Genomic DNA, 16,825 nt, shown 5'->3' with positions numbered 1-16,825 from the left:
TGCTAAGGAAACCGATTGAGGGAAACAGAATTGATTAGAAGAAAAAGGTTGGGTGGAAGTTATCTAGTGTTGGGAGAAAAGACTGAGTGTTACTTTACTGTCTCCTGTTGCTGTGATTTTGTGCTTAGAGTTCTTGAAGTCAGAGAATATATGCCTGTCCACTGGGGACAGATGGAAGGAGGAAGGATTTAAGCTAATGCTGGTTTTCTGTGGAATGGGAACTAAAACAGACTTCCCAAGATAGTTCACATATGGTCTTTTTTGAAAATAAAGATGGCTGTACTTCTTATGTAAAGGAATCAGGCAGCACTCTAGCTTTAAGGGGATCACTCAGGCAATCATGCAAACCCTTTGTATGCATCACCAGGTTATTTATGCTGTTTCGTAGGGAAGTGAGTTCTGGTCAAAGTGGGTGACCCTGAATTGTAACAATATGTTATGTGTTCAAAGCAGTGTAGAAATGTATTTTTCTTTTATTAACTATCTTATTTATTATGGCTTAGAGTCAGTATTGATTTATCTTACAAGCACACTTGACGGATCATCCTGTATCCATTTGTAGTTTTATGAAAATGCCTAGTGTAAAACTGATGTGCATCTGAAATATATGCACACACCCAAACAAAACAAAAACAAGCTTTAGTCAGGCAACTGAAATTACTATTATGAAACAGAGCGATAAGGTTAAAGTTTGGTTTAATGCAATAGTTAATGAAATTAAAATAAAGTGGCTTTATCTTTAACAAATAGATGAACCTTTGGTAGATGCTCTCTTTCTTCCTCCCTTTCTTTTTCTCCCCCTCCCTTTCTTTGTGTGCTAAGGATCTAATCAGGGCTCACACATACAAGCGTCCTACCCCTGATTTATATCCTGGACCACTAGTTTAAGGGGATAAGCCAGCCTTATTTCTACCTACTTCAAACAAACTAGATTCATTTCTCATTTTGATTTAGAAAAAAATCACTGGAAAATGAATATCTACTCATTTGCTCATCATAAGAATAGTATTTCCAAGGACCAAGCAGATAGCAGATCTTTATGCTTTCTCTGAGGATTCTTTCTGAATTGTCAACTAAAACTACCATCCACAACTAGAATTAGTTTGCTCCCTTTTAAAAGTCACAATGGACAGACCAAGGATGGAATAACTGTGTAGTTAAAAACCCCATCTCACTATTGGGGGGTCTCCTGCACAGACCTTCCTTGAAGTGCTCACAAAATGATACGAAAGGCAAAGTAACCATTCCCATGATTTTATCTCTAAATTATCCCTGTATTCTGACCATATAACATCTATAGTCTCTACTACTGTTCATTTATCAGCAACAGCAATTCTGAATTAATTAGGGAAGCAATTAAGTCAATACACAAAACTGCACAGTGGTCTCAGTACCAGTGACATAAAGAAGGGGCCAAGACAGTAAGGTCTGAGGAATGATGGTTACTGGTGGAGACATGTTCATGCAACAAACATGCACAAGATGGATCACTGTCACCATTTACACACCCACAGCAGCATGCATGGCCAAAGATCAAGCCAACAGTTTTGATCCTTGCATCTACTGTGATAGCCAAAACAGAACTGGATTTCAAATGTTAGCCAAATTCAAATTTATTCAGAATATCTCCCAATTAAATATTACCCTGTGGTAGCTGTAAACCATGCCAGTGACTAGAATAATATAGAATACAGTTTTAAAATGATTGGAATATATTAGAGGAAAAGTAGGAAATGACTCTCATGCAAGTACAGTATACTACTACAGTAAGCTTAAAACCATACCCCCTGCCATCCAGGAACGTGAAACTAGTTTTAAGGAAACAAAAGAGGAACAAGTGAAGCGATGCTGTCATAGAGCTCTTTGATCATTTTATTTAATCTTGTACTCAAGAAAAAACAAGTCCCTGAAACAGCTTATGTGCTTCTTTTACACTGGAATATATGCATCTTGACACTCGTTTCTTTCCAGATATTTATGAAGTGTTCACCGTCAACCTTACATCCTTTTGCTCAGGATAAAAAGATGTTCATCATCACTTTGATGGCACAGCCGAGAAAGTAATCAATCATGTCTCCAGCAAAACCAAGCCATGATGTCTCCACCAGGCACCTGGACTAGCTGAGGGCAGCATGGAGATGTGGCATCAACAGGGCATACAGCAGGCAAGATAACATGCCAAGTAAAGGGCACTTTAAGCATCAGATGGTGAATTTGAGTTTATACTTTACCTTTGACATTGCGACCATTGTCTGTTTTGAGCGTATAAGGATAAAAGAGAGAGAAATATAAAAAAAGAAGACTAAAATTATGTTAAGCACACCAAACTAGCTTAGTAGAAACAATCAGAGAAACCAGGATGTAAATACAGAAAACGTAATTTTGACTGAGGTTAATGTGAATCATTAACAAGGCAAAATGCACAAACTGAGGTATCAGCTATAATAAACATTGGAAATAAATGAAATACATCACTTAATTTAAACAAATTATAAGTAACAGATTTTGTAATTACGGCATTTGGGGGAAAGCTCTGCTGGCAATTGAGGTAATTTACAACCTTGTCAGAAACCAATTTTGATGTTTCCTCAACTGTAGCTTGTAACAAATCAAAGGAAAATCATACAGCATTTTGCATGTCAAGTTATATTTTCCCATGTACTTAAACCTTAGTATATTATTTTAGAAAAAAATTTCTAGTACAACAGATGAATATTTGGATTGTTTAGAATACTTTTATTAGCTGTCTCTTTACTCTCAACTGTTCTTTACTGTATGCCTTAAAAATACCAGTGTTTAATGAGTAATTCTTAGGGAAAAATAATTGTAACATATTAGTAAACATTTTATTGTATAAAAAGTTTTGCATTTTTGCTATGCAGTATAAAACGTAGAATATTTTGAAATTTGTTTATATTAAAGCAGGCTGTTTTCAAATCTTGGCATAGAGTGTTTTCAGATTTATTTTGAGAGTAGAAATCTAAATGTTTCCTATGTTGTACTAAAAGTATGTATTAATATGTATTACCAGCTTTGAAAAACACAAGCTTAAAATAAATGAAGTCATAACAAACCATTGAAATATATACAAGATTTGAGAAATTTATACATTTGTTGCCATCTATCACTATGCATATTCAAAATCTTGGGATAGAGCATAATTGTTCCCAAGCTTATATTGAAAGTAATTCCAGTACTGTGGTTTATGGAATTGCTAGAGGAGACATTGCCTTGAACAATAATATCTGTATAAAATGTGAATTGCGGTGACAACTTTCTCCTCTCTTTTTAACAAATATTTTTTTTAAAAGAACCACCAGACAAGTCTGTGTTTACATAGAAATAATTTCACCCTCACAGTAGTCTACAGTCATTAACAAAGTAGTAACTGTTTTGCAAATAGTTAGAAAAAATTATAGATGAGGGTGGAGTTTAGCTTGGGAGGAGAGCACTTGATTACTATTTATGTGGCCCTGGGTTTGATCTCCAACACTGATGAAAACTGCTAATATAAAGCTTGCTATACAACACATACACATATTCACACACATACACAGGCATGCACACTCACATGCTAGTACACACATGTGAGTGCACACATGCACATACCTGCACATACATGCATGTGCCCCCCCCCTACACTAATGGCTTTAAAGGAGCTACCATTTGTGGGGCCATATAATTCTATATATTTGAGGAACTGAGAATAAGTAAAAATAGATTGAAAACCTTCACAGTTGGTTTTGGTTTTATGAACCCTCGAAAATGATAAAGATATAAAATCCTAGATGCCCCAGAGTTGGAGTTTGAGATGGTTTCATCTCACACAGTAGCATGCTGCTAAGTACTCTATCTTTAGACTACTGTAAATATTTTATAAACACATTAGTAGATGGTATTTTACAGAATCTTCTTATTTCTGTCTATTGTAATGTACCTTGGAATTTTCCTTCTTAAGGAACATATTACAGACAACTGTGAGTCTTTTTTGTAATCTGTTCTAAATTAACATTATGAAAATTTAGTAAAAAGGTGATATTATAAAAAAAGAAAGTAAAAAATACATAGAAAACACAAATTTCAATTAGTTTATCATTATAGTCAAAAGACATGAAATTAGTCAGCCAAAATATTGCAAAAGTGTCTAAGCAGTCTACATTCTGCACTTCATATTGCTAGTACTATACATGGCACAGTTGATATGTGACTTTAGACTAAAAAATGTATAGGGCATTTTGTATTTTAACTTCAGAAAAATAATTGACTAAAAATCAATCAATTAATTAAATAAAACCACTGATGGGCATAGAAGAAAAAATGAAGAGAACTGTCAACTCATGTCAGTCTTAAAGTTTCTCATTCTTCAGTGACAAAGCTTCACTAACTTCATGATAGCTTTCTTGTCATTTGTCTTTGTAACATAAGTTACAAAACTTGATATACACCTGTGTTGCTTAGAAAGTACGCAGGATGTGCTGAGTCTAAGATATTTGGTTTTCTAATTAATTATCATAAACTCAGTTTCCTATGAGAAAGCTCTGAAGATTCATTATGTTTGTTAAAAAAATGAATATACTAATTGGTAAGGGACAAACTACAGCATATGCTGTTTTTTTGAAACACCACTGAATTTACTGCAATTCATCTACAGGACTCATGTACAAACATCCAGTTATACAGGTTTCATTCAGTCAGAAAACATTGAACCCACCATTCCTAGGTGGTCTAGAGCATAAATATCTAGCTTGGGAATTTTCTTTGATTGTATTTTTCATTGGAGTTTCCTCAGACCATAGATTAAAGCAGGTGTGTTAATTGCTCTTGTAATGTAGTTTATCCAATTTGTCTTATTCCAAACTACTCTTTCTGTTCTAAGAGTTTCTAGTTTTTATCTCACTTTGAATTCCTTTCTCATGGCCGTGCCAACTTTTCTTTCAGCTCTTCTGTCTTTCCCATTTCACTGTGCCCTTTAGAAAGACGACCCCCCTCCCCCCATGGAGGAAGGCGCCATTGGAAAATGACCATTGGAAAATATACACAATCCTCTCAATGACAACGTAATAAATGGTATTGAGTATCTGTCATAAGTATAATACTGGACTGGGTGCTAAGTCTGCAGAACTACAGGCACTAAAGTGCTGGTCAAGGTTGGCTCTTCACTTACAGCTATATTTGATCTATGTCTCCCCGTGTGTGTATAATACATGCATATATGTCTATATTTGCATATGTTGGTAACTATAGAATGTAATCAGTGCTAAAACATGTACTACTTTAGAAAACTCAGGTTTCATTTCATTCAGGAAATTATTGGATTCCTCTGGTTTGGGAAAAGGGAAACCAGTGATTGCAGCTTAGTAATAGTATGAACAGGGAACAAATAGCTAAGAGAATAGACAGAGCAAAGTACTACAAGAGGAAAATGTATTATATGGCTTTGTGAATTAGCAAATTATCTTGGTGTTAGCAGTCTTCAAAGAAGGGAGCTAAAACTGAGTATTAAACAGTTACTTTGTCCATTGGGTGTAATGGTTAGGGTGCTATAGCAGAGAACCTCATGAGCAGACTTACATTTGTGAAAAGACAGCTCACAACAGCTTAGGTGGCAAAGCCACTTGAGGATATGGGAAAGGGTTGGACTTAGTGAAGTCTCCTGGAATAGGATTGAAGGAGGGTTATTGTTGCAGGGAGGTAGTACCTTGCCCTGTGGCTGTTGTTTACTTACCTATAAAGGGAGCTTAAAACTAGTTCCTAACTTGTGAGAGTTACTATAAGATTTAAATGTGTGTCAAGCATTTACATTGCCCGAGGCATCCCAGCTTCTCAAATAGTTATCTATTATCATGCTAAAGATGGATTGTTTCTGGCTTTCAAAGCACACCTTTCACTCTGGCTAATTTAGGAAAGTGAGCCAAGAGGCTAGAGAGAAAATAAATCTGACTGCTTTCCAAGTTGCCCAGTGAGTTTCCCCACCAACCTATTCTTTTCTTCTTGCCTATCTCCCACCACTGATTGTCAATGACACAGTCTTATGAGGGCATACTGTTCTTTCTTTCAAGAAATGATCATCTGCTAAACCCAACAAAATTAATTATGCTTAAGATGATAGAATTCACCACCTAATCACATCTTAAATTAAGCATTAATTAATTAACACGCCAGGAAGCAGACTTATAATGGTTATACTATTTCAGAAACACTGATAAAGAAGCCAAAGAAACCAAATTACTCACTGGGGTTCAAAGAGGAAATGAGAAAAGACCCTTATTGCAAGATTTGTGTTTTTAATATCTCTTAATCACATTTCTCCTTTGAAGAAACAATTTTGAAATAATGTGAAAATAAACTTCCATTACCCAATTAAAAAATAATGTTACCATAGTTTGAAAAAATATTAAACATACCTTCACTGGCATGTCGATCTCTAAATATGTTCTTGGGGTGGACACTGAAGCCTTCTATATCATGAACTGAAGATGCTCTCCGTATACTGCAGAGGCTTTCCCTTGATCTGGAGTGTGTTAGTTGGGAACTTGACTGCAGCATGTCAGGGTAGAGGCGGTCCCATTGCCTTTTGGGAGAGGAATGGTCCAGAGGTCCAGATATGTTCACTAAGGGAGAACACTGGCTAGGCTGTATCAAGGCTTTTGTATCATCTGCTTCAGAGGGACTGCAACTTTCTTTTGTGGGAGACTTAAAGTGTTTCATGGCCACAGAGTCATCGCTGTGTTTAGATGAATCAATGACTACCACATCTGGGTCTTCCTGTGGCAAGGACTGCTTTCTGTATGTTAGAACTCTTAGCCCGGGAAATTTGAACCCAAAGAGTTTCCCTACAAAGGAAGACAGAAAAGATTATTTCTCACACTATGAATACATACTTTAAATGCAATAAACACAATCAACTCATATTTAAATACCATATGAAAGAACTTCTGTATTTAATACTACTAATATTAAATTACTAAGTATATTTAATTAATTCTGCTTTAATGAGAAATAGTGTAAAAAAAGTTTTCTGAGAACAATATGGACTACATCTATCTATCTATCTATCTACCTATCTATCTATCTATCATTTATATCTTGCTTTTGATAATTACAAAACTCAATGAATTAAAAACCTTATTTACAGGCCAAAAATCCTTCAATATTTAATAGATTAAAACATGTATTCAGTAAGTATCCACAATTTATATAGGAAAAGAGTCAATGTCTCATATTAAGTACCACACACAGGGATGATGGGGTATATAAGGGGTGGCAAAGGTACTGATAGTGGTAGGAAAGAACATGAGTTTAAAGTGGGCTTGATATGCTTTTAGTTTTGTCTTTAAAAGTGTTCTAAGTTCAGTTTGGGATTAACTGTATACCAAAGGCTTCTCCATCCATATGGTAGTCTTGAAAAGTTATAGGCTGCCAATAGAGATGTAAAGATAAGATGTATCTATCTATTTATTTATTTGATATTTGACAAATGTGATGTGAGATATTGCACTTATACCAGAGTGGATGCATTGAAAAGTCACCTAAATATAAACATTAAAGCGTGAATATTCTGGGCCCTCTGCTTCACTGCTCTGGTTGAGCGTTGGGCCAGAGTGCGGGTTCAACAACCGTTCCACTTCTGTCTGCTCTGAGCACCCTGGACCCACCTACCCACGAGGGACTATCCAGAGGCCATACCCACCTGATCTTTGGACCCCATCCCTGGCCCTCTGCCGGAGGAGAGACTTCCTAGAGAGCTTGGACCATCCAGAGTTACAGACATCAAACTTCTGACCCACCTACACCCACTGGGAGAGTAGGGTAGAGAGAAAGAGACTCCACCCGCACCCACTGGAAGAAGTGATAGGAAGATGGCAATAGAAGAAAACACTTAATGATAGAAAGACAAGCATGACTCCACCAGCACTAGGGACTCTATACCAACTAGACCTGAACACACCAAAGCAGATGAAACAGAAGAGAACGACTTAAAAAATAACTTCATAAACAGAGTACAAGGTGATCCTACATTCAAAACAGCTGGACAAAGCAGCCCTACAGACTACAGCCAGGATTTCTGAATCTTCTTCGAATCCCCCATGACAGCTCCCCTTACCAGCAGGAAGTAGTTTGGAAAGAACGATGCCCAAATTCCCAAATATTGTGTATAAATGTTTGTTTTCATTTAATTGGACTTTGTTATATAAAATAAATAAAATATAATAAAAAATAAAAAATATAACTTCATAAAAATGATAGAGGCCCTCAAAGACAATATGACAAAATCCCTTAAAGAAATGGAAGAAAAAAACAAACAAAAAATTGGAAGAAATAGAGGAAAAGACCAAGAAAAAAATGCAAGAAATGAACAAATCTCTTAAAGAAAGTAAGGAAAGCCAAGAAAAATCAATCAAACAGATGGAGGAAGCAACTCAAACCGTTTAAGACTTGACAACTGAAAGAGACAAAATGAGGGAATGCTGGAAATAGAAAAACTGGGCAAATGATCAGGAACTACAGATGCAAGCATAACCAATAGAATACAAGAGATCGAAGAGAGAATCATAGGCGCTAAAGATAAACTAGAGGAAATAGATTCATCAACCAAAGAAAATGTTAAATCCAACAAATCTTTAACACAAAACATCCAGAAAATTTGGGATACTATGAAAAGGCTAAATTTAAGAATAAGAGTCATAGAAGAAGGCAAAGAAGCCCAGCACAATGGTGCAGAAAACATATTCAACTAAATCACGGAAGAAAACTTTCCCAATCTGAAGAAAGACGTGCATACCTAAACATAATAAAAGCAATATACAGTAAACCAACAGCCAACATCAAACTGAATGGAGAAAAGCTTAAGGCAATTCCTCTAAAATCAAGAACAAGACAAGGCTGCCCACTCTCTCTGTATCTCTTCAATATTGTACTTGAAGTTCTAGCTAAAGCAATAAGACAACAAAAGGAGATCAAGGGGATACAAATTGGAAAGGAAGAAGTTAAACTGTCACTACTTGCTGATGATATTATAGTTTACATAACTGACCCAAAAAACTCTACCAGGGAACTCCTACAGCTGATAAACACTAGCAGGATACAATATAAATTTTTTAAAAAAATCAGAAGCCCTACTATATACAGATGACAAAGGGGCTGAGAAAGAAATCAGGGAAACATCCCCCTTTACAATGGCCACAAACAACATAAAGTATATTTTGGTAAAAATTACCAAACAAGTGAAAGACCTATATAGCAAGAACTTTGTGTCTTTAAAGAAAGAAATTAAAGAAGACACCAGAAAATGGAAAGGTCTCCCATGCTCTTGGATAGGTAGGATAAACATAGTAAAAATGGCAATCTTGCCAAAAGCAATCTACAGATTCAATGTAATCCCCATTAAAATCCCAGCACTATTCTTCACTGACATTGTAAGGATAATAACTTTATATAGAAAAACAAAAGACCCAGGAAACCAAAACAACCCAGTACAATAAAGGAACTTCAGGAGGCATCACCATCCCTGACTTCAAGCTCTACTATAGAACTATATTCCTGAAAACAGCTTGGTATTGAAACAAAAATAGACAGGTAGGCCAGTGGAATCCAATTGAATATCCTGATATTAATCCACACATCTACGAACACCTGATTTTGAAAAAAAAAAAAAAACAGCTAAAAGTATACAATGGAAAGAAGAAAGCATCTTCAACAAATGGTGCTGGCTCAACTGTATGATGGTGTGTACAAGGCTGCAGATAGACCCATGTCTCTCACCATGCACAAAACTCAAGTCAAAATAGATCAAGGACCTCAACATAAATCCAGCCACACTGAACCTCTCAGCAGAGAAAGTGGATCGTACCCTTGAACAAATTGGTACAGGAGACCGCTTCCTGAACATAACACCAGTAGCACAGACACTGAGATAGACAAATAATAAATGGGACCTCCTCAAACTGAGAAGCTTCTGTAAGGCAAAGGACATAGTTGACAAGACCAAACAGCAGCCCACAGACTGGGCAAAGATCTTCACTAATCTTACATCTGACAGAAGGCTGATATCCAAAATATACAACGAACTAAGGAAACTAGTCACCAAAACATCAAATAACCCTATTAGAAAATGGAGTTCAGAACTGAAGAGAGAGAATTCTAATAGAGGAAATCCAAAAGGCTGAAAGACACTTAAGAAAGTGCTCAACATCCTTAGCTATCAGGGAAATGCAAATCAAAACAACTCTGAGATACCATCTTACTCCTGCCAGATTAGCTAAAATTAGAAACACCAATGACAACTTACACTGGAGAGGATGTGGAGAAAGTGGAACATTCCTCCACTGCTGATGGGAGTGCAAACTTGTACAGCCATTTTGGAGATCAGTATGGCGGTTCCTCAGGAAAGTAGGAATCAGTCTACCACAGGACCTGACAATCCCCCTCTTAGGCATATACCCAAATCATCGACATTCATGCAACAAAGACCTGTGCTTAACTATGTTCATAGCAGCATTATTTGTAATAGCAAGAACCTGGAAGCAACCTAGATGCCCCTCAACTGAAGAATGGATAAAGAAGATGTGACACATTTACACAATGGAATACTATTCAGCAGAAACAAAACAAAACAAAACAAGAAACACCATTGGATTGTTGATATTTACAGGCAAATGGATGAAACTTGAAGAAACTATCCTGAGTGAGGTAATCCAGTCACAAAAAGAGGAACATGGTATGTACTCACTCATATGGATTTAGACATAGAAGAAAGGATCACCAGCCTATAATTCACACCATCAGAGAAACTAGGACACAATGAGGAGCCTAAGAGATTCATACAAGGTCCCTCACAGGAGGGGAAAGGAACAAGATCTCCTGAGCATATTGGGAAATTTGGGGGCAGTATGTGGAGAGGGAGTTAGGAGAAACAGAAGGGAAGGAGAGGAGAGCATGTGGGAATAGGAAGATTGAGTCAGGGGAGGAATAGATGAGAGAGAGAGAGAGAAAAAAAAAAGATACCATAATAGTGGGAGCCATTATAGATTTGAAGAGAAAAGTGACTCTAGAGAAATGTCCAGATACCTACAAGGATGACTCCAACTAACAATTTGAGCAACAGTGGAAAGGCTACTATAAATGCTGTTCTCTGATAATGAGATTGATGACTAATGTATCTGCCATCATAGAGCCCTCATCTAGTAGCTGTTGGAAACAGAAGCAGATACCCACAGCTAAACACTGAGCCTAACTCCTGGAATCCAGTTGTAGAGAAGGTGGAGTGTTAAGAAAATGGAGGCAAAACCAGGCTACAGAAACCCACATAGACAGGTGACCTGAACAAGGGGGAGCTAATGGACCCCCAGACTGATAGCTGGGAAACCAACATTGGACCGAATCAGACCCCCTGAACATGACTCTCAGTTAGACGACCTAGGCAGTCTAGGGACCTCTTACAATGGAACCATGTATCCCTGGTGCACAAAAGGACTTTGGGAGCACATTCCCCATGCAGGGATACTGGCTTAGTCTAGAGGCAGGAGGGAGGGCCTAGTCTATATTCCATATAACTTGACAGATTTTGTTGATGCATCCTGTGGAGTTGGGGGGTAATGGGATGTGAGGGTTGTCAGGGGGCATGGGAGGGAGAAGGGAGGGAGAGGGAACTGCGATTGATATGTAAAATAAGAAAAAATATTAAAAAAGAGTGAATATTACAATTCTAAATAATAGCTAAGTAAACAGATATTAAGGAATCCAGTATTAAAATATCAAATAAACAAACTCATTTGTAGTGGTGTTATAAATTAAAACAGAAAGAAATTATCTTTTCTCCCTTCAATTTAGCAGTAATTAGAGGCTGGAGAATACAACATTTGTCCTGACTACCCTGAGGGTTTCAGGATATATATATCCTGAAATGAAAAGAGAAAGTACACATTTCATTTGACATAGTAATTCACATTTAAGTTTCAAAGACACATAAGTAAAAACCATCTGAAATTTCATTAAAACGACACTGGTTGAAAACAAATTATGCATTTTATAGTATTTTATAAGATACTTAAGATACTAGAAAATTTGCATGCTTTAAATGAAAGTTCTTAAAATGTTTTTGTTTTAAAATGAGACTGGGTATGGACCTGGCTGTCCTGGAAATTGCTCTATAGACCAAGCTGGTTTCTCATTCAGAGATCCACCTGCCTCTGCTTCCTTAGTGTTAGAACTAAAGTTATACACCTCCACTGCCTGGCAAAGTTTGTTCAAATATATTCTTAAGGATAATATACATTTTGACTTTATATACTTACAACATTATTTTCTAAAACTAAACCAGAATATCAATAATTTATTTTCTCAGTGAAGAGAATTGGAAGCAAACGATATGCATTGCATTTTTTAATAAACATCTATTGTTGCATTGAGTATGTTTTTTAAAAAATAGAATTTAAAAAGTAATAATGCAAGCAAACTTCCATTTTCAAAGGAAATAAAAAGCTAAAAGCACCCAGACAATAATCTTTCATCCAAAAATTTTCTAATGTTTCCAAGAAAACCTTAAGTTTGAAATTTCTGGTATTAACAGAGTAGCCTAAGCCTAGATCTTCCCATGTCTGAAGATAGATGTATTTATACTCACCCTGGGCATTAACTCATGTCTATGGAATACAACACTTTCTACCTTCCCTCTGGAGTGGGGGGAGTTGGGTGGGATTGTAGGAGGGTCGGGGGACATGGTAGGGAGGGAGGGAGGGAGAGGGAACTGGAATCAATATCTAAAATAAGAAAAAGTTATATATATATGTGTGTGTATTCATACATACATACATACATACATACATACATACATACATATGAAACTAATCACCATGGACAAAGTGGCTTTATTGGTTTTTCTTGCATGAACTTCTCAATCCATTGAAGATGGTTCTAAACACAACAGAACATCACTCCAAACTCAAGATCTTTTCTCCATTTTGAAAACCTGATTAGTGACTGGTGTTCTCCATCCATATATTTTCAATCCTGTTATTAACCCAATTACTCTAAATTTGTGTCTTCAGCCAAGATTTCTACTCTGACATTCAAACTTGTATATCTAAAGCCAGCAACATTCTCTCTTAGAAAGTTGAAAGTTATCTCTGATTCTTTGTTCAAATCCCAATCTTCTGATCTAGTTCTTCAAACTCAGCTATTTTTATTTTTTATTTTTTTTTAGAGCAAATGGCACTGCAATCCACCTGGTTGGGTAAATCTGAGACTTGAAGGACATCTCAATACTGGTCTCTACCTCCCATCTTCTATAACCCACTAATATCAACCTTTTGATTGTATTCATTTCATTTTCCATTATCGTTTTGATGTTTACACCTTTTTCATCTTACTGCTTTCCTTCAGTTGAATTAATGGTTCAATGGATTCCTTGCCATAGAATGCTGGTCACTTTCCATATTCTTAGCAGGGTGGTTCTTCTCTCAAAGACAATGAGTTCTATGTTGTAAAACATTAGATAAGTAGATTATTCTCACTTCTCTCTGTAAATTCTTAGAGAGTGATGATGGGAGATGTCATTCTGTATATGTATCTCATACTAGTTAATGAATAAAGCACTGTTGGCCAATAGGAAAGGAAGATAGGAGGGACTAGGAGATGAGGAGGAAAGAGGAAGGAGTAAGGAGGAGCCAAGATGGAGAGTCTGGAGAAAGCAGAATGCCGGCCGGCTCCCCGGTAAGAGAAATACATAGATCAACAGAAATGGGTTAATAATTAAGACAGAGCTAGCCGATAAGAAACTAGTAAAGGGCCAACAGAATTATATATAATACAGAGTCTCAGTGTGTTAATTGGGGCTGGCGTGGCGGTGGGACAAGACCAGTGGCAGGAGGAAAAACCGTACACCTTACAAATGGTGCTCATGTGGCTAATAAGAACTTACACTTAAAATTTAACAAAAGCTTAAAAAAGGTGTTTTAGAAACAAAAGAACAGAGACAAGCAAGGTTTCTTGGTAACAGCATTTTTCTTGGTTGGACTCTGACTTGCGAGAGACAAGCAGATTGTGCGGCTTCTTTAAGAGAGGTTTCCTGACTCAGCATAAGTGGCAAAAAAGCCACAAGGCTTTTAAGAAGCACTGCCACCAATTTATTGGTGTGTATGAGAGATGGCAATGGCAGCGACCACATCTCCAAGCTGGCAGCATGCTTGCTGGATGACAGCGCAGAGCAAGGCTGTGGTCACAGCTTTCAGTGCTGGCAGAAAATGTACCTGCCACCATCTTTGGTAAACCATAGCAGGAACAAACATGACTTTCATTTCAGCAATGTTGTTGTTTACCAGATAAAAGACTCATGGCCAGAAAAAGATAAAGATTTACAGTAAAGACAGATTCACATTAAGAAATAGCGCTAAAGGTTTACAGTGTGTTCTAAAATATATGTAGGCTTGGGAGAGAAAAGGAATAAAATGGTTTTAAATAGACAAAGAGGAACTGGGTGTGATGGCACACACCTTTAATCCCAGCACTCGGGAGACAGAGGCAAGCAGATATCTGTGATTTCAAAGTAAACCTGGTATGCAGAGTGAATTCCAGGACAGATGAGAGTTACACAGAGAAACCCTGTCTCAAAAAATAAAAAATAAAAAGTAAAAGAAACAGAGTAATAATAAAGCCACGTAAAGATGAAAAGCTCAGAGAGAATCTGGTTACTGTATGCTATTATATTGTCTTTGTATTGTTTGACTGCTGAGGAAACAACTGTTAAAGGGAATACTGCTGGATCAATCCAATTTATATATTTTAAAAATGCTTTGAGTCAAAAATTTAAGTTCAAGGACAAGTTACTGGGGAAAAGGATTTCTATTTTTGTTTCCACAGAAAATAAAAAGCTGTGGATTCCTTCCAGACTAATGTGGTTTGATCAAGCCAGGCCCCCTGAAGCAGAGTCGCTGGTGAGCCAACATTCAAAACAGCTTGGACAAAGCTGCAGACTACAACCAGGATTTCTGCGTCTTCTTAGGATTCCCCCATGACAGCGCCCTTTACCAACAGGAAGTAGTTTGGAAAGAACGACGTGCAAATTCCCAAATATTGTTTATAAATGTTTGTTTTCATTTAAATAGACTTGGTTATAAATGGTCAATGATCACAACCAATATCCTTTTAAAGGTAAAAAGGGCATTATGGTATAGATATGAATACTTTATTTTGGAATGGATTTTCATTTATTGATACAATTTAAGGTCAATGTTGTGATATGTATATTTCTCTTCTTGTTTATGTATTGTGTTTATATAGCTCATTTAAAAATGTAATGTATAATTTAGTACAGATTTTACATAGTTACCTATAATAGTCAGAACTTATAGCTAGGTGAGTTAGGTTTTCTAGATATGCAGAGATGTATTTGAGATAGATAGGCATTCTTCAAACCTGTCAAAGACCTACAGAATATGGCATTTAAAATGGTTTAGGGTTTTTCTTGACAATGAGACATAATTGTTCCTGGCAACACCACCTGCGTCAGAAAGGAAGATGGACATTGAAGAAACTCGTTATAGAGTTTGCTTCCAATATGGCAAGACTAGCCATTTGGACAAGATACTGCTCTTGTCTGGACTGTTTTACTTTATGCTGTATAAACTGGACATGCAGGACCCACAGAAAAGTGACTGGTGATTCTAGATGGACATTGCTACAGAGGTCCTGCTTCATGGAAGAGTCTGCCAGACAGTCTGCAGGACACAGAGAAAAATGACTGACAAGCTGCCAATAAAAGAAGACAGTTTAAAGTTTCCTGCTTTGCTGAAGAGTCTTCCAGACACACTATGGCCTATGGGCTGAAGATGGAATATTACAGAAGAACTTCAGGTGACTGAAAAGGCAAGATGTCTCTGTCATTTCTAGAGTTTATATACTATCCTTCTGTGGTCTTTGAAGGAGTTGAAGACAGATAGTTATGGTTATAGTTTTCCTTAGTTAGGATTCAATGATAAGGTACATATAGGACTTTAGACTCACAAGATAAAATAGATGATGGAATATTTTCTTCAAATCTTACTAAATGCTAATGGACTAAATATTGTTAACTATGATTCTTACTTGATAACTGTTGTGTTATATATTTTGCTATGTTAAGGTTAAAACCCTTCTTTTTATTTAGACAGAAAAGAGGAGATGATGGGAGATGTCATTCTGTATATGTATCTCATACTGGTTAATGAATAAAGCACTGTTGGCCAATAGGAAAGGATGATAGGAAGGACTAGGAGACGAGGAGGAAAGAGGAAGGAGTAAGGAGGAGCCAAGATGGAGAGTCTGGAGAAAGCAGAATGCCAGCCGGCTCCCCGGTAAGAGAAATACATAGATCAACAGAAATGGGTTAATAATTAAGATAGAGCTTAGAGCTAGCGGATAAGAAACAAGTAACCGGGCCAATAGCTTTGTATCAAATACAGAGTCTCTGTGTGTTATTTGGGGCTGGTACAGCGGCAGGACAGAGTGAAGACACAGTAGCTCTACTCTGGTCTTTAATTCTCCTCTTTGGTTTCTAGAATCCAGCCATGATGACATTTTTAGTTCTCCGGAGGTCCCTGCTTCTTTCTGATTCAGGACTCCTTTCTGTTAGTTCATTTCCTCTGTCTACTTAGTTCATCTTTCAGGTTATAGCGCAGAAGAGTTTCGCCAGAGAGGCTTTTCCTTTCCTCTGAACCAGGTTGGCATTTCTTCACAGTTTTTATTGCATAAGATAAGAATAGATACAGTGATTTCCCGATTAACACTATTCTACACCCTTGTAAGGAAGGTCTTCTCTATTTTGCCTCAGTTTTGGCAAAATGTCAGAGTA

General features: G+C 36.9%; 1 protein-coding gene across 1 annotated transcript in view; it reads right to left on the bottom strand.

Moving 5' to 3' along the window:
- Kcnh7 (potassium voltage-gated channel subfamily H member 7) overlaps positions 1-16,825 on the bottom strand; it is a 450,110-nt gene that overhangs the window by 131,671 nt on the left and 301,614 nt on the right. The window contains exons 4-5 of the mRNA XM_051184574.1: positions 6,405-6,833; positions 2,232-2,252 (exon numbers count right to left, since the gene is read on the bottom strand). Coding sequence (XP_051040531.1) covers positions 2,232-2,252; positions 6,405-6,833 — 450 coding nt within the window. The remainder of the gene's footprint in view (positions 1-2,231; positions 2,253-6,404; positions 6,834-16,825) is intronic.

Source organism: Phodopus roborovskii, unplaced genomic scaffold (assembly GCF_943737965.1).
Source record: "Phodopus roborovskii unplaced genomic scaffold, PHOROB, whole genome shotgun sequence".
Lineage (NCBI taxonomy): Eukaryota > Metazoa > Chordata > Mammalia > Rodentia > Cricetidae > Phodopus > Phodopus roborovskii.
Note: the sequence above shows the minus strand (reverse complement) of the source record. Positions and strands in the feature narration are given on the sequence as shown.